Here is a 19558-nt window from a genome sequence, read left to right on the forward strand (position 1 = left end):
TTTCCTTATGTCACAATGCAACATTTGATCATTTCTGTTCCACTGAAGTTTGTACCAACAATAATTACTTTTATACCATGAAAATGTTGTATGAAATTGTAATGAATTATTATATTGCTATGATAATTGCTAAATGGAAATTAACCATGGGTGGCAATTACATAGCTGATCAGTTTTATAAACTGCTACTTATTAAAATTTACTTGTTCATTTTGGCATATTTGATGCTCAACTATCATAAAACCTTGAACAATTCATGTATTAAGCTATGATAAAACAGTTAATTAGAGAAATTCTAATAAACCTATGAGATGCCTTATGATTGTTTTATAATGAAGTGGTCTATACAGTAAAATCCCATATAAAAATTGCTCTCTCAATGGCCTCAAAATAAACATGGTTTCTTTTCATAGAATAAGAACATAAAACCATTTATAATGTAAAAATCGCTAACTTCCAACCTCAAGTTAATATTTGATAACAGAATATTTGGTAACATAACCAGTTATAAAAGACACACTTATTTATTGGTTTTTCTTATTTTCTCTCTTTGCTTTCCTCTTCTGCTGTATAGTCTTTAGTTCTATCATTACATTCACTGTTTTATAAACACAAGCAATCTGAAAAACAAAAACAAATTATGACATGTGAAATTCAATTCCTGACAGTGTTCTCATTTCTCTAGGGGTCTTTCTTTAATGCAATCTAAATCTCCAGACATTAAGAGAAGATGCTATCGAACTTGGTGAAGCTCAATATTTGAAATATTGTCAATTTTTCCAAATGAGAACAAAATCTCATTAATAAGTACAGAATGTTATCAAACTGGAAGAGAATAAACAATCATCTTCATTCTAAATCACACTGCCTTTATTTCATCAATAAAACAATATTTGTAGTTCTAACTACCTTAATCACCTCACTACTTATGACTTTACAGATTACAGACATATTTTAATTTGTATAAACCTCTACAGGCTTGAATTCTTGATCCTTCTTTGATTTACTAATGAAACTTCTAGATATAGAATTAAATAAAATTTATCCTTTGAAAGGATGGGGGTTGCTGATTGCCAATATTAACATGCTTTAGTGGCTTCAAAAGGGTTACCAAGTTGTCCAAGTTGAGTAATTGATGACGTATGTGTCAAGATGTCACTAAAGTGATGTTATTTGCATTATAACAGCTATTAATAAATGCGTAAGTATCAAATATTATTAAAGTATCAGCAGATACCATAAATAGAAATTTTCTATAATAAAACATTTTTTCTGGTTCTTTTTGCATTTTGACTTGCTGGCAAAAATTTTAAGGAAAGTGATTACTGCTTACCACTATGAGGATGGCATTTACCAGTAATGGTACTGAGAACACTAATGAAATAAACATTCCTTGGGAATCAAAGTACTGGTGCTTTGAGAAGAATCTGTAAAGGAGCAAAAAATAAACAAGCTCCATAAAAGACAACAGTGAACAAACAGACTTAAGGCTGCAATCCAAATGGAAACATCTTTTAAGAAACATAGAAGATTGACGGCAGAAAAAGACCTCATGGTCCATCTAGTCTGCCCTTATACTATTTCTTATTTTGTATTAGGATGGATATATGTTTATCCCAGGCATGTTTAAATTCAGTTACTGAGGATTTACCGACCACGTCTGCTGGCAGTTTGGAATACTGTGTTCAGTTCTGGAGACCTCACCTACAAAAAGATATTGACAAAATTGAACGGGTCCAAAGACGGGCTACAAGAATGGTGGAAGGTCTTAAGCATAAAACGTATCAGGAAAGACTTCATGAACTCAATCTGTATAGTCTGGAGGACAGAAGGAAAAGGGGGGACATGATCGAAACATTTACCGGTAAATATATTAAAGGGTTAAATAAGGTCCAGGAGGGAAGTGTTTTTAATAGGAAAGTGAACACAAGAACAAGGGGACACAATCTGAAGTTAGTTGGGGGAAAGATCAAAAGCAACATGAGAAAATATTATTTTACTGAAAGAGTAGTAGATCCTTGGAACAAACTTCCAGCAGATGTGGTAGATAAATCCACAGTAACTGAATTTAAACATGCCTGGGATAAACATATATCCATCCTAAGATAAAATACAGAAAATAGTATAAGGGCAGACTAGATGGACCATGAGGTCTTTTTCTGCCGTCAGACTTCTATGTTTCTATGTTTACTACTCTTTCAGTAAAATATTTTCTCACATTACTTCTAATCTTTCCCCCAAATAACCTCAGATTGTGCCCCCTTGTTCTTGTGTTCACTAGATAAGATTGCACTCCTGGACTTCAAATATCAAAGGTTTGAAAACAGGTTATCATTTGCTTTATGCTAGTTGTATTTTGCTGGCTGCTCCTGAGCATTTGGCTCAATTTAAGACAGCAGTGTTCAAATAAAGGCACTCTTAGAATCATGGTTTCAGAGTTCCTGCTGTTGAGCTGCGGATTCTTCTTTTGGGAAGCCCAATTATGCAAATGTTGGGCACAAGGTAGCAACTGGAAAGGGAGGAAAACCTAACTTATTAAACATATATTGTTTTATGATGGTTTTTACAGTATAGATTAAAGAAAAACCCTGGAAAAACCCCTAATGCAAAGATAAAAATACAAAAAGGGAAAAAAAATGTAGATTTTTTTTAAAAGTGAAAAAAATACAAAAAAGTATATCGATTTAGCAGTGGCAATAATATATAGTTATCTAGTGTGATTATTATTAAATTGTATAAATACTTCTAATGCATTTATATAACTGCTTTTGGCATACTGTATAAATGGCTCCTCTATTTCATTATATTTGTCCATATAAAGTTATGCGTATAGGCAAACTACTTGTAGGTAGCAAGTGCAATCAAGTTCTTAATCCATTAAATGAAAGGGGTTATACATTTATTTTTCCAATTGACACCAATTGTTGGCTTCCAATATTTAATATTTGACAATAGGTTCCAGATTCGTGAAACTGAATCCTGTCTAACTGGTAATTGAAATTTTCTATAAAGACATTGTCTGAACTGAAGAGTCCCATAGAAATTTTCTAAGCAAAGATAATATTTTCTGAACCATTTTCTAGATATATAAACTGGGAGTCCTTTCAAAATATAAATTAATTTGGGAACAATATTTGAGAGTGTATTAATAAATGACTCTCATTTATTAATACCTGAAGAAACTCCTCGCCATATTTTGCTTATTTTAAATGTTGCTGAAATTTTTTTTTTAGAATAGACATACCTAAATATTTAATGGATTCCGTACAAATACAAAGAATTGACAGCTTTTTAAATGGATAGCTGACCAAAATTTTATCTATAGGCATCAGTTCCAACTTGGACAATGCTGCTTCTTTTTTCTTTTGCATCAACAGTGGGCTAGCATTATAAAGTTTAGAAATAAACAAAAAAATCTTATCTGCAATTAAAACCAATTTGTGTTCAACTGAATTATGTGCTAATCCATGGATCTTTTTATGTTTTTTAAGAACACAAGCCAAAGATTCCAGGTATTAAAAAACAAGAGTGTTTTATTTTTCTTGAAACAGTGGAAAAGAAGGAGAAAACATCTCATTTTTAAAAGATGTGGCCGGTTCATATAGTATCTTAATCTATTTTATGAATTCCAAAGGAAATTCATATTTATTTAGCATGGCAAACATATACTGTTTATGTATTTCATCAAAGGCTGTCTCAGCATCCAATGGGGGAAAAAAACCTATCTTGTTCCAGCTTCTTCTTGCCAAATCATAGATTTTCTTTTGTTTTGAAGCGTTTTTTTTTAAAAAAAACCTGAACCCAGACATGCTATATAGGAGACACTGATGTTTCCCAGCATGAAAACATTTACTCGAAAGAGAAAGTTTACAGATTATACAGTTGGACACAAAGGGGTTTAATGTAAAGCACATTGAAATCTCACTGAAAATTAGGCACATGCTCTGGTCTCTATTGTTTGGGTATTTTGGCATGCGGTATTTAAATGAATTCAATCATTCATGCCAAAGGTGGGTGGAATATAACACACTGTTGCTAAGCTCAATTTCCTATCAATTCTAGGTAAAATGGCCAAGGAGAATAAAGATGGGAGTTGCAATCTAATTATACTTGGAAAGCATATCCATTTACTCCTCAACTTATAACTCTAATTGCGTCCAAATTTTTTGTTGCTAAGCAAAAGAGTTAAGTGACTTCTGCCCCATTTTATGTGTTTGCTTGCCACAATTGTTAAGTGAATCACTGCAATTGTTATGTTAGCAACATGGTTAAAAGAATATGGCTTCCCCAATAACTTGTCAAGAGGGCTCAAAAAGTGATCACATGATCCCAGGATACTGCAACAGTCATACTTGGCAGTTGCCAAGTGGCTGAATTCTGATCACATGACCATGGGGATGATACAATGGTTGCAAGTATGAAAAATTGTTGCAAATCACTTTTAATAATTGTAAGTCCAGGACTATCTATATTGCCAGTCACCCAGAAGGGGAAAAAACAGGAAACTATGAGTTCAAGTCCCACCTTAGCCATGAAAGCCAGTTGGGTGATTTTGGCCACTCACTCTCTCAGCTTACCTCACCTCACAGGGGTGAAGAAAATAATAACAGGAGAAAGATGTATTAGGTTTACTGCCTTGAGTTATTTAAAAAAATATAGGCAATAGGAATAGTATTTTTTAATAAAGAGTAATGTTTTCTGCAGTAATTAAGATAGCTTTTTCCAATTTTTTTTCCTCCAGCTCTAAGGAAGTGGTAATGATTTTCCCCTCTTGCAGGATTTTTTCATTGCTACTACGAAGAATTTTTTTCCAGCCCTAATGCCTTTGCAGGCTTGATTTCATTGCTACTCCCTCGGAAGATATTTTTTCCAAGCCCCAATCAGGGGGTAAAATAATGTGCTGAAGCTGACCAAACTAAGGACACCAGGCAACCTGGAAGGTAGATTCCCCCTCCCCTATTTTCCTCCCCCAAAACTAAGGTGCTTCTTATACTCTGGTGCGTCTTATGCTCCGAAAATACTGTGTGTGTGTGTGTGTGTGTGTGTGTAAAAATAATGTAAAATAATATAATTACCTCCAGTTTGCAGCAGCTGCTTCATTTATATATTCTGCACAGAATACCAGGATTACTAGAAAGACAAGTAAAAGTGCAGATTGCTAAAGGATATTGAATCATTTCAGTTTTCCAGAAAGCAAAAGGAAAGGGGTGGAGAAATACTTTGTCTTGGAAGATTTTGCTAATGCAAATTTATAATGAAGACAGAGTAGTACTTTTGGTTGTGCTTCTTGTCTGGATTATTTCACAGGGCTAATAATTTGTAAATGGTTGGTAACTAAAATAAACTGCTAAATGACAAGTGGTTGTAAACAGAAGTGCAGGTTTTGCATACCTCAATGTCAAAATTGTTTCACATGCCCAATTGAAGTAGGAGCAGCAGCTGAAAGCAAATCAGCAATATTACAGCATCCCTGGGAGGGATTTTTTCAACACTTTTCTGTTGGAGAGCAATCAAGGTCTGAGTGGGACACATGTACAATCAAATTTCAAAGCACTCAATTTAGCTTTATTCCACAAAAAGAGAAAATGTCAGCTAATATTCAACGATATCTAGAGGACAGTTCCTCACTTTTAAAATCAAGAATGGTGGACATTTCTTTCCCAGTAAAGTTTTTTTATATAATACACAAGACTTCAGTCTTATTATTGATTTGACTTAAACTAGTGGAAACATTCTGTATCTTTTTCAGAACTTTTAGAATGTTTACATTTATCATTATAGCAAGACTATGACTCATAAACTCAATATAGAAATAATAAAGGATTCTTTTAGTCATCCAATATAGAAACTATCTGTACTATCCTACAGAGTATAGATTCCAAGGAAACACTATGAATTCTTATTAATAGATTAATTCATCATATCCTTTCTGCCAACAGTAAAGAACACCATGGAAAGAACTAACAGACTTAACTCCCAATTTCCCCTCTCATGAATGGAATAGTATCATATAAATATTCCTGTCAGGACCTTAATTAAGATTAAAATCTATCTTGGGCTAACACATTGCTTTAATCAAAAATAGGAAATAACACGTTAGAATGCAGCTGCGAGAGCAGTCATGGGCTTACCTAGGTATGCCCATGTTTCACCATCACTCCGCAGTCTGCATTGGCTGCCGATCAATTTCCGGTCACAATTCAAAGTGTTGGTTATGACCTTTAAAGCCCTTCATGGCATCGGACCAGAATATCTCCGAGACCACCTTCTGCCGCACGAATCCCAGCGACCGATTAGGTCCCACAGAGTGGGCCTCCTCCGGGTCCCGTCAACTAAACAATGTCGGTTGGCGGGCCCCAGGGGGAGAGCCTTCTCTGTGGCGGCACCGACTCTCTGGAACCAACTCCCCCCGGAGATCAGAACTGCCCCTACTCTTCCTGCCTTCCGCAAACTCCTCAAAACCCACCTTTGCCGTCAGGCATGGGGAAACTAAACATCTCCCCCTGGGCACGTTGAATTTACATATGGTATAAATGTTCTTTCTGCGCCAGCTCAGGAAGCTCAAACTGCCCAAGGCGCTGCTGATTCAGTTCTACAGAGGAATCATTGAGTCTGTCATCTGCACCTCTATAACTGTCTGGTTTGGTGCTGCAACCCAACAGGACCGACACAGACTTCAGAGGATAATCAGAATTGCAGAAAAAACAATTGCTGCCAATCTGCCTTCCATTGAGGACCTGTATACTGCACGAGTCAAAAAGAGGGCGGGTAAAATATTTACTGACCCCTCGCATCCTGGACACAAATTGTTTCAACTCCTACCCTCAAAACGTCGCTACAGAGTACTGCACACCAAGACAATTAGACACAAGAACAGTTTTTTCCCGAACGCCATCACTCTACTAAACAAATAATTCCCTCAAAACTGTCAGACTTTCTACTAAATCTGCACTTCTATTCTACTAGTTTTTCTCATCATTCCTATCACCCATTTCCTCCCATGTTGACTGTATGACTGTAACTTGTTGCGTATATCCTAAGATTTTTATTAATATTGCTTCTTCATTGCTTATTTGACCCCTATGACAATCATTAAGTGTTGTATCACATGATTCTTGACAAATGTATACAGTAATACCCCGGTTATTGCGTCCCCAACCATTGCGAACAGGGTAATTTGCGATTTTTGAACCCGGAAGTCAAAACACCATCTGCGCATGCGTGCCCTTTTTTTCTATGGGCACGCATGCGTAGATGGGGCCCGGCAGATCAGCTGCTGGGCGGCTTCCCTGGGTCTTCCCCCTCTTCCTGGCGGGAGGGCGAGCGGCGGGCATCAGCAAGGAGTTTCCCCACCGCCCACGCAAACTCCTCGCTGCCGCCCACCCTTCGCCCGCCCACACCGTTCATTCTCGCCGCTTTCGAGCTGAGTCCTGAAGCGAATTCGCTTCAGGACTCAGCTCGAAAGCGGCGAGAGCGAGCGCCAGCGAACGGCTTGTCCGTCGCCTGCCTGCCCGCTAGCGAGGAGCCGAAGATTGGGGGCGGCGCGGCTGTTTTAAAACGTCGCCACCGGCATGGGGGGCTTGCCAGCACCCCCTGGACCCCTAACCCGGGTTTGGGGGGCTGCTAGGAAGCCCCCCATGCCGCCGGCGACATTTTAAAACAGCCGCCCCGCCCCCAATCTTCGGCTCCTCGCTAGCGCTGCGGAAGTTAAAAACACCATCTGCACATGCGCAGATGGTGTTTTTACTTCCGCAGCGCTACTTCGCGAAAACCCGCTCGTTGCGGGGGGTCCTGGAACGGAACCCTCGCAACGAGCGGGGGATCACTGTATTTTATTTTATGTACGTTGAGAGCATATGCACCAAGACAAATTCCTTGTGTGTCCAATCACACTTGGCCAATAAAAATTCTATTCTATTCTATTCTATTGTGTGTATGTATTTTAGTATATGGTTTTTTTTAAAATTTTTCAATATTTTAATTAATTGGATTATGTATTGGATTGCTTTTCACTTGTTGTGAGCCGCCCCGAGTCTTCGGAGAGGGGCGGCATACAAATCCAAATAATAAATAAAATAAATAAATAATAATAAATAAATAAATATCTCTGTATACTTTCAGAATGTACAGAGCAAAAAAAATGTTCGACTTAGAAAAACAAAAAACCAGACTATGAAGGAATTTAGAAGACTTTAAGTCTTAACAAACATATTTTTTCCATTTTATCCATTAAATATTTCTCACCATTTCTTACCCCAATTGAGTCATTTGGTGGTACCACCCTACTCAACTCACAGCTATTTTTATGCCACAAAATACCCAGTGTGGCCATTCAATGGACAGAAAATACTCATTATTGTATCCTTTGAGTAATACTATATTTGGTGTTGTTTAGTATATCCAATAAGTCCAAATACGAGGTCTATAAACCCTGGTTAGTATATTGCTTAAATTAAGCCAACTGTGTTTTATTATGTAAACCACAGCGTGACTTTCTTAACAAGTGAAACACATTCACACACTACCCTTAAAATGTGCCTCATTGTCTATCAGAGAACAACAACTGGTATGTCCATAGAAATACTTCACATAATACTTACTGAGAGACAGAAAAAATCCTATTTGGAAACGGTAGTGACGGAATGAAAGGCAAGTACAAAATAAGCAGACTACGTGGAAAAATCCTAGAGTTAAAATCCAGGGTTCAGACCAATCGGTATCCTGTGAAAACAGAATATAAATTTACCAGAAATATAATTATAATTTTTTTAAAAAGATGAGAGCCATTTGCTGACAGGAGAGCCCAAACACATCTATGTTTACAAATATAATGAATTAATGCAATCTGAAGCCCATTAGAATCCTAGGTCTGCCTTATATTTTTTTCCCCAAGCAAGGGTCTAGTCTTCAAAAAGCAAAAAAAGGAATAAAGGGTTGCCTCGCTCTCTCCATTCATTTTCCTCATTCTCTCCCTCCATCATTTTCTCATTTCTCTCTCCTTTTCTCTCTCTTTCTCATTTGGTTTTCTCTTTTTCCTGTCCTGCCCTCTCTCTTTTTTCTCTCCCCTTCTCTCTCTCTCTCATTTGTTTTCCTATCTTTTCCCTCTCTCTCTCCCTCCAACTCAGTTGAAAAAGACAGCAAGGTCCTGGCTTGCTGGCAAAACAGGAAGATGGCAAAGTGGACAATCCCCACCCCCTCGGGGTTCCCTGAAGTCCCCCAAGATCCTAAAGTCTCTCTTTGAAGTTTTTATTTATTATTTTTATTCATCTATTTGTCAAGCATGTACAAGGTAGTAGGTATAGGTATAAACATAAATATTAGCAAAATAGGTACAAGTAAATTAGGCAACAGGACAGTAGGAGAGGCTTTCAGAATTACAGTTTGCCTTTACTTTGTTTATATATTCTTCAGAGAATGCCAGGATTACTAGAAAGACAAGTACAACTGCAGATTACTATAGGGCACTGAATCATCAGTACAACCAACTAGACAACTGGCATATAAAATGTGTACCACACAAAAGGAAGGCAAGCAAGGGAAGCATTTCACAAGGGGCCCTCTTTAGTTTTCCAGAAAGCAAAAGGAAAGGGGTGGAGAAATACTTTTAGTCTTGGAAAAATTTGCTAATGTAAATTTATAATGAAGACAGAGCAGTACTCTTGGTTGTGTTTCTTGTCTGGATTACTTCACAGAGTTAACAATTTGTAAATGGTTGGTAACTAAAGTAACTGCTAAATGACAAGTGGTTGTAAACAGAAGCACAGGTTTTGCATGCCTCAATCCCAAAATTACTTCACATGCCCAATTGAAGTAGGAGCAGCAGCTGAAAGCAAATCAGTATTGTTACAGCATCCCTGGCAGGGATAATGTTTTCAACACTTTTATGATTTGAGGATGGTTAGAATAGAAATGGGAATGGGAGGCTTCTGGAAAGACAGTGCTGCGCTTATGCACGCCCCTTACAGACCTCTTGGGAACCTGGACATCTCGTAGTTGCAAACTACCGCACCTCCGCCTTGCAGGGTCAAAGAACAACCCCACCTTTCTCATTGCAAAGGGCTTACGATCCACCCACCCACCCCAAAACCGCAGAGTTCCCTTCTCTGGCTCCAACTAGGAAGTAAGTTCACCCGTGCGATTTTGCTCCGCCTAGCAAGTCACCCCCCTCCCCCCCTCTTTCTAGCAAATGCTGGCAAAGGGAAAGCTCCGCGGTCAGGGATTACCGTGAGGATTCTGGAGACCCCGATCGGCAGGACTTCTGGGAATTTCATGATTTGGGAAGAATTCCTGCTCTGCCTCCTCAGCCAAACATTCCACCCAAATTTTAAACAGAGGTTAAATTGGCGTTACACGCAGCTAAAGGCTTGCGCCCGTTCTTTGCCGCATAAACAGCTCTATGGTCCGTTCCATGAGAAAGCCGGAAATGTATGTTGTTGTAACTATTTTCAACTAGTTTTTTGGGCTTGAGAGATGGGTATTCTCGCGAGAACCGACCAGCGCGAGTTTCCCCAACCCCCACCTCCTGACGCTTGGAGTCACTTGATTCTCGCGAGATTTCACTGATCTATGTGTATATAAGTGGGGCTGGGCGGGCGTGGTGCGCCATTAAGCGTTGTGGGAGAGTGCGTGGCGGTGGGGTTATTTGAAAGAAGGTCGGGCAGGGCACGAAAGAAAAAGAAACGAACGCGGCTTTTCTAAGAAAGAAAAATTGAGAAAGCCGGGAAAGCAAACCGAGCTTTTAGGGGGAAAATGCTCTTGGAATTTGAAGCGCAAAATAGCTTTTTTGTAAATATCGTGACTCGGGAGGGAGACTAGGAAAGTAATGAAGTAAGAAGTGGGGTGTTTTTTGGGGAGGATACGTGCAGATTGTTTGGGCACACATAAGTTTTAGAGGGTGAGACTCATTCCAGTGACCTTTTTGCACCTTTTTAAAGAATAAAATTTACCGTGCATTCCATTGAAGCGCTATGTACGGACAGATATTACACAAACAGAAACGAAAGCTGTTACAGGGAAAAGGGAAGGGGGAAAATTGGAGAAAAACTGGAAGACATCTTTGAAAGAAGCACATATTCATTGTGGTTGTAAAGTTAACGTCGAAAGGCTGTAATGAAGATCAGAATTTTAAGTGCGGCTTCCTTGAACTTTGGGCGTGGTGCACCTTTTTTTCACACCATTGTGTCCATCCAGTTATGCCTTACATTTTGCTTAGTAGCTGCATAGCTACATTTAAAGAAACCAAAAACGCTAGGGAGCAGAAATTTCTCGGGGAGTATTAAATGAGTTTGCTGATTGAGAAATAACTTAATTTGGTTGTCCCGTTTTTGGCAATCAAGTGCTCATAAAACGCCTGATAATTCTCAATGTCTCCAGGTGCAATGTCTTTTTCCCTCTATAGTATGCCAGTAGGAATGGTGGGGTCTTTGGACAGAGTACAATTCATCTAAAGAGTGCTTTAGGTTCCACCTTGTTAGCTAAATTCATTTGGACTGCAATTCTTCCAACCAGTAAGCTAGTTTGAAGACAACAATTTCATTCCAATTGGTCTTAGGAAAATTTCCTCAGTGTGGGAGGAAATTTGGGAGGGGATATTAAAAATGTAGGATATAATTCCCTAAAATTGAAATCAAATATTCAAAGTTGAACAAATATTAAGGGAGGCAGAAACCAATCCCGGTTTCTTTGCCTCAAGCAGAAACAAGCCAGTTTACAGAAGTGCTGATTTGGTAATGATTCAGAAAAAAACTTTAACACAATCAAGCCAAAGTTTGATGAAATTAGCTCAGACAAACATGGTTTGCATTTCTCCTTTTGCTTTAAAGCAAGCTATGATCCCATAGGAATCCAGAATGTATAAAACCCACCCACTCTAAAACTCCCATTTGATCCAGAATTTCACGATGGTTCTGCTTCAATAAAATGGAACCTTTTCCCAATCAGCCTCCATTTTATTTCCAGGCTTTCTCCTGGCTTGCAATGGGACCTGGATATTTCTTCCAACAATAGTTTGCTATAAGAATTGAGATATATTTTATCTTCAGAAAAATCTGAAGTAAGTTATAAGGGGAGAGAAGCCATGTTCTATAGCCTTTTCTGCAAATAGTTTTGGAGGTTGTAGCCAAAGGGGGCTAGTGTTGAATACCTATAGTAGCCTTAAATAAAAGCTGAATATAGATCTAGCCCTCAATTCTGTCATTAACCACATTGTAAATAAGGCATTCAAGCTGCATAATTTGTATTGGGGAAAGCACTTTAAAATTGAAACAGCTAAAAATGAATTTAGCCTGCTGCTTCATTAGAAGTTGGGGGAATTTGAAGCTCGGGTAGTTCAGTCATTTAGAATTGGTTAAAAAAGACATTTTTGTGCCAGATTTTTGAAAATTTTGCATTAGATTACAAGTCTGAATATTGCTAATAACAATAAAATCAGATTTGAAATAAAAAAATGTTTTATTGTTTCTTTTGTTCAGAAAAGCCCCCCCTGTGTGCAATTATGATTGATTTATTGCATTCTGCACATAAATAACAAACCTGCCAGTTTTAATTTACTATAAATTTATTGATAACAAATGGAACATGTAAGACAACAAATGAAAAATAACAAAGTTTTTCTTTTATATCTAAAAAAAGTTTGAAAATATTTAATTCTTGCTGCAATAAACACAACTTTGCAAATATGTTTTTTTACAAACATACAGGTTATATTGGTTTTATTGTCACATGAAGATGGACATAAGCCACATCTCTTCCTTTTTGTGCTGGTAGTGCTGCTGGTGGAGGGTGTGGGGTTTGTTTCCTGAACATGCTGCACTATGGCTGCTGCTTCTTGACATCTGGGCTGATTTTTTCTGGCTTCTATATATGGCTGTATTAGAGAGTTACCTAATTCTTCTATGAATAATCTTTTATGAAGCTTATTTTTTTTCCAATTGGGGTCTATTTGTGTCCATAAGGCAAACAAATTATATGCTGAAACATCAAGAATATTATAAAACATCATGGGCCACTGGCTTGTTTTGCGTTTACATGTGTATGTGGATATTGCTTTATCCAATGTATCCACTGTGCCTAGGCTGACAAAAGTTATCCTCTGGAAATTTTGACAAACCCCAGCTGCTTTTCAAAAGGTAATACTGTGTCCCTTGCCTATAGTAGGACCAACATTAGTGTCATGATATTTACAGTGGGCAATATAACAGCAGAGCTATGTTCCAAGTTCTAAATTACACCCTTATTTTTATAATGGATTACTTGGACTGTTACTCCACTTAAATCACAATCACAGGCTGCATCTATATGTGTGTGATGTGGCCTTCAAACAGACAGTGACATAGATTTATTGATTGCATGGAAGATGTGATTAGTAAGATGTGATGACATCTGATATGATATTTGATCATATGTGATGTGATATGTGATGAAATGACATGTGCAATGCAATAGCTCTGCTCAGCATAGAAGTCTTAAAACAGGAAAAAACCCACCTAATTATAGTTTAGATCAATACAGAAAAGTAAACATCAATACATCTATATATAATAAATGCTATCATAGAAATTTCAACTTTTCAATACTTTCCATCAATTATATAATTGTAAGTTATACCAATTCAGAAAAATAAACTTGTCTATCAAATATCTCTGGTATATTTCATCTGGTAAATTTAACTTCATTTTAATATCTTTAAAAATCTTTTTTTGTGTTCCACCAGTTGTAAACCTTCTGCCAAGTTTGATAAAATTCTGTTTCAACTTGGTTATTCAACCGCCTCGTCGTCATATCTAATTCTGCACAATCCATAATCTTCCTAAAGACCTCTTCGTCTTGGAATTACCTTTTCTTTCCATTTTTGTGCAAAAGCAATCCTTGCAGCTACTAAAATATGGATTATTAAATAATATGTTTCTTTATATCTGGTATCTGTGATACCTAGTAAAAAAGTTCTGGGGTCTTCCTAATTTCTTTGTAATTTCTCTTAACCATTTCCCCACCTTATTCCAATAAATCTGTTTTTGGACATGCCCACCATGTATGAAAGTATGTTCCAATTTCTTTTTTGCATTTCCAACAATTGGGTGAAGTACTTGGAAACATCTTTGAGATTCTATGGGTGGCAGGTGCCATCCATAACACATCTTAATTTGATTTTCTTTAAAAGAAGACTGATTTAGTTATTTTCCAATTATATATCCAAACCTTTTCCCACGTATTTATTTATTTATCTATTTCTTTTCCTAAGTTTTTACACCAACTAATCATATTGTCTTTTAATATCCAACCTATTGTCTTGTAATTTATTAAATATTTATACACCTTCCCAATCAATTTTCCTTTATTTTGAATTAATAATTTCCCTAATATATTATCTTTTAAAAATATAAATATTCTTACATCTTTTTGGATTCTGGATTTGATCTGAATGTATTGCCACCAATCCATTTCTACGCCTACTTCCTGTAATTGTTTTGTTTTCAATTTTAGTTGATTATCAAGTATATCTCTATATTTCCATATTTTACCTTTTAATACATTTGGGGGACTTATAGCTTCTATTGGTGAGATCCATTCTGACATTACCAAGAAGTGGTAATGGCATTTTAAAAGCTGCTCTTAATCTGATGAACTTGCCTGGCAGAGACATTCCTCATTCTACCTTTATCTGCACAAACCCGTCTGTGCTCTGAACCGGCCACAAATCTCTTCACAGTACGATGATCACATTTAGGTTTTCGTGAAATATCTAATGTTTTCCATACCTTGTCGAAGGCATTGCACTATTTGATGCTTTTCGGCAGCAGTGAGATTCTTTTTTCCCATGTTACTTGAAACCTGTGGCCTGCTAAATAATGTGGAACATCCTTACGTAGTTTGCCTTTAATTGGGCTCACCTGGCAAACTAATTATCACAGGTATCTGGCATTGATTTCAGTGATCCAAAGAGCCCTGAGACACAATACCATCCATGAGTTTCATTGAAAAACAAAATTAAATCTATGACACTTAAATCCAATTTGCGTAATAATTTGGAACACAGTGTATAATTGTGAAAGTTATAGATTAAGGGCACAATAGGTTGTAATTATTCCATGCACCATACTGGAACTTATGTTGAAATGATATTAAAAGAATTTTTTTTCTTTTTATCAACAGATTCCTAATCATTATAGACATTAAAGAAATATTACATATATTTCATGCTAAAAACTTGGTATCTTGGTGGAAACTATTATTCAATAAGAATTTGTTAGCCAATAGGTCATATCAAAGCACAGAATAAGCCACAGTGTTACACAATAAAACCATCTGTATAAAATGGAATGCAAACATTAAATGGAGAAAAAACAAGGAACATGATAGTGTTTCTGTTGCCCCTCCAGTTTACTCCTATTACACCCACATATGTAGGTTATAACTTGTTCAAATAAAGGATTACTATGATTTTTGAATTCTAGCGAGCACGTGAAATATTCTGTTTTTAATAGAAGGTATCCCAAATACTGTGATTATGGTGCTTACCTGGATGTTAGAAACTTGAGTTATCGTCCACTTTGGGTGTGAAAGCTGGCTGGTCATAAGCGTAATGTTCCAGCTCTCCCTCTGAGATCCCTACCCACCCTACTGGCCTCCCTCCCCATTTCCTCTCACCCCTACCAAGGTGGGGATTACAATCGGGCCCTCACCTGCTTCTGTTTGCACACTCAAAAGGGGGGGCTCCAACCTTCGCTCTCGGCCCTCATACTTTCTATATAGTCAATCATCCGTTTATTCCTCATAAATCAGATGTTGGGAACCTTTTTGGCTGAGCCATGAAGGCCACATATTTTAAAAAGTAATTCCACTCGGTCATAGCACCACTGCAATAGCTTCACACAGCCAGTGGCTGGCAGGTTGCACAGCAAGCAGGGAAAAACCATGGAGAGGGCACTCATGAAGGACCAATGGGCACAGCAGTTCGAGCGGGAGCAAGAGCAGGGATGGTCTGTGCAGGAGTCTTTGTCATCCTCTGGTGGAATGTACCCTTCACGAAGCACATGCAGGTTGAGTAATTGACCAGGTTCTGGGCTGAGCACAGACATTCGTGATTGCACACCCAACATGAGGGCAAAATGTAGGGCACATTCCTTACACTTGCATTTTCCAAAGTCTTCACACAGCAAAAATGCTTGTCTAGACCTATGCCTTCTGCCAGCCGCTCTCTGATCATGCTTGGCACACCAGCCTGGTTTTGAGCAGGAGTGTTGTCCTTTTTAACAGTACAGCTATCGGCACAAATAGGGTAGTTAGACTGCCAGAGTAATTTGAGATAGGTAGCGCTTGGCAGCCGCTCTATTCATGGCGGAAGTGCTAGGGCTAAAGGGAGACTTCCTCTGGTCTCAGAGCATGAGTCCCAGCTTGGCGATGGAATCAACCAGAATGCCCACGCTCCCTTATTATCCGATGGGTTTGTGTAGCCCCCCCCCCCCCCGCCTGAGATAGCCATAATTCGGGTATTCAAATATCGAGGTATTGGGCCTTTGCCTCGGCATGAGCAGCAGCTGGGCTGATGCCTGAGACCATCTTTGACCCAAGTACAGCTGTCACTGGGGAGCTCGACAAGGGAAAACTCAGAAATGATTTGACAGGTGATTTTCAAAGAAGTCTTCAACGATATGAAGGCACACATCCTTGGAGTCGAAAGGGGGTTCTGAGGCTGAGGGGGTCATATTTATATCTTTTCAGACTCTGTCCTGATTGGCTGTAGGGTATTGTCTTCAATCCTTGGAGACTAGCTCCAGCTACTATGGGAAAATACAGTATAATAAACAAAGCTCTAAAAAAAAAATCAATAACCTTCCACTCATCTATCAACAACACAGTCAGATTCCAATAATGAGACACTGGGCTTTTGACTCGAGTCAACATCTTGCCATTTGCTTGCTTGCTGCCTTAAAATCCTTCAAATAACCTAATAAGTCGGAAGCCGGTCAGTGCGGAACTTACTTTATTAACGAGTAAACAAATACATCCCATAGAACAGAACTGTCAGCCAACGTTTGACAGGATATTTATACCCCTGGCAGCGAACAACCAACCAATAAGCACCCGGCAATTTCCCCGCCAAAACATAATAACTTTCCCTTAGTAACAGGGTAACCAATAAACAACGGTACCTAATTTCTAGGCAGACATAACATGTTTTTTTAAAAACATCGGTCGGGACTTGTGCCGGTGGTACTGTTTGCGGCATACCCATTAACACGATATTTTAGAGCATTTTCCGCTTCCAGACGGGCCAAAGTATACGGGTTTACAAGGCATGCCTCATTGCTTTCACTATCCCCCTGCTTGCGACTCTCTGGGTCCCATTGGATTATTTGGAGTCGCTTTTTGATGGCCTCATGGGAGCAGCCGGGGAAGTGTGGAATGAGTTTTGTGATAACATTCTTTTTCTGGGCTCCAGCTACGCAGTAGTTGTTAGCATGCCTTTTTAGCGCGCTGTCATCTTCAGCGGACCAGCGGAGACGTTTTTGGGGCAGGGCTGCCACTGTGCGTTCACCTCTGCCGGATGCTTGTGTGTTCTATGCATGCCCAGGCCACGTTTGGTTTGGAATTGCTCGCCGCATTGGCACGGGAACAATGGTTGTACCAATCTCTCTGGGCTGCTGTCTCTTCGGCAGTCGGAGTCCATCATCCGGAGGGATTAGGACTTGTTCAGTTATAATTGTCAACCGACTGTAACCTTCTGCCTGTTGATGTATTATTTCTCCCAGGTAAATCTTGTAAACCCCCACCGCAATTAGTGCTGATAGGGAATCACATTTTCACCATTGAAGAAATTGATAATGGGAAGTAGGGTAATTGGTTCCATCTTGATGAAAATGCTTTAGTTTAAAATGGATAACCAGCATCTTGAATTGCATTGAGAAACAAATTGGGAACGCCTGTAATAGAGGTGACACTTGCACAAACCTACACTTGTGCCAAATTATGTAGGCTACTGCAATCTGAACCAACCAGATACTTTCCAAAGGATCTTTAGAAACTCACAAGATGTCTTCCCAGCTGGAAGCTCAGAGAAGGCCAGTTGGGCCAGCCACCTGCTGCCAAGTCTTCCAGCAGCCAGGGCAGAGTGGCAGTGAATGGAGCCTCAGCCCTGTATGAGAAGTCCACCCTGTTGCCATCTCAGCACTAAGATGGCTTTCAAACCCCGACTGGAAGCTGCTAGAAGCTGAGGAAGAGGCTGGTTGGGTGAGCTACCTGCTGCCAAGTCTTTGGGGAGCTTGACAGCTGCATGGATCTGGAATCATAGAAAGTGCACTTTCAGAGCGGCGGCGGCTACCAGAAGACACTGCTGCTGCCTTTATTTTTTTTTTGCCTCTGAAAAACTTTTTAAAATTAATGATTATATACAAAGAAAGAAAGTACCAACATTTTTGTTTGAATATGTGAAAAAGACAATGAAAAAAGGAGATAAAAAAAATCCTTCCAAACGTATAACAGGAAAAAGCCAGAAGATTTAACAACAAAACTTTAGCACTAAACCCCACCAGATTCATTCCACCTTTGACCCATTTCCTCCTCTAAATTTTCAGTTCATCTCATTGATCAACAGTCTAGTAAAAAAAATGCCTAATTTCATACATTATATATATACACTCAGTAAAACATCTGGACTACCCAAGGGATGGGGAAAGTGGTCAACATAGAACAACTGTGCACTGATAAAAAGACACATGTCATTTTATTATACAACTTTTATTTGTTTAATTTCTAAGCCACCCAACTTCTTGCAGACTCTGGGTGGCATACAACTACTTTAAACAGAACAATAAAACTCCAGAATATAAAAACATCCATTATATTTGGCCACAGCTAGATGATGATGCTCAATGGTCCCAGGCTTGCCAGCAAAGCCAGGTCTTCACAGCTCTCCTAAAGGCTAGGAGGCTGGGTGGGGGGGTGGACCTCCAGGGGCAGTTGGTTCCCTAGAGCCAAAGCCACCACAGAAAAGGCCCTCCCACATGGCCCTGCCAACCTACTGTCTAGTCGACAGTACCTGAAGTAGGCCGACCTTCTGGGCCCTAATTGGTCGCTGGGAGGTATGTGGCAGAAGATGGACCCATAAGTAGTCAGGCCCTAAGCCAGGTTTATCCGGAGACCGATGGAAGCCAGTGCAGCTCGTGGAACCCCTACAACAGCTTGTGCGGAAGCATTCTGGATTAATTGTAGTCTCTGAATGCTTTTTAAGGGTAACCCCATGCTGTGAGGTGATAAGAGCATCAGTGACTGTAAGGAGCCACAACTGGTGCACAAGACAAACTTGTGCAGAAGTCCCCCTAGCCACAGCCAAAAGATGATGTTCCAATTTCGGATTTGTCCATTATGTCTGAAAAAAAGGCATAACGAACAAACTTTTGTCCATTTTAGCCTGTTCCCTTTTTTCTTGAATGAAGATAACAACACTGGCTGCATATACTCTGCATATCTGGGCATTTTTGTACAGAAAATGATTTTAACTGCATTTATATTGATAGAAGCGAAGGAAAAAAAATAAAAAATGTGACACTAGGTGGCAGAC

General features: G+C 38.9%; 1 protein-coding gene across 1 annotated transcript; it reads right to left on the reverse strand.

Moving 5' to 3' along the window:
• Positions 1 to 505: 505 nt before the first annotated feature.
• Positions 506 to 10461, reverse strand: TMEM18 (transmembrane protein 18). The gene is made up of 5 exons (XM_070732925.1): positions 10224 to 10461; positions 8601 to 8721; positions 5076 to 5130; positions 1334 to 1427; positions 506 to 620 (listed from the first exon to the last, which is right to left on the reverse strand). Exons 1-5 carry the CDS (start codon positions 10269 to 10271, stop codon positions 525 to 527), a joined length of 414 nt encoding a protein of 137 aa, XP_070589026.1. The 5' UTR covers positions 10272 to 10461; the 3' UTR covers positions 506 to 524.
• Between the last annotated feature and the right edge of the window lie 9097 nt (positions 10462 to 19558).

This window comes from Erythrolamprus reginae, chromosome 1 (genome assembly GCF_031021105.1).
Source record: "Erythrolamprus reginae isolate rEryReg1 chromosome 1, rEryReg1.hap1, whole genome shotgun sequence".
Taxonomy (NCBI): domain Eukaryota; kingdom Metazoa; phylum Chordata; class Lepidosauria; order Squamata; family Dipsadidae; genus Erythrolamprus; species Erythrolamprus reginae.

Excerpts from the sequence above, each read along its gene's own strand:
- TMEM18 (XM_070732925.1), bottom strand. The coding sequence starts at position 10,271 with ATGAAATTCCCAGAAGTCCTGCCGATCGGGGTCTCCAGAATCCTCACG. Across the intron at positions 5,131-8,600 it reads AGGATTTTTTCTGTCTCTCA|TAATCCTGGTATTCTGTGCA; the intron begins GTAAGTATTATG and ends TTGTCTTTCTAG. Across the intron at positions 1,428-5,075 it reads GCAGCTGCTGCAAACTGGAG|ATTCTTCTCAAAGCACCAGT; the intron begins GTAATTATATTA and ends GCTCCTTTACAG.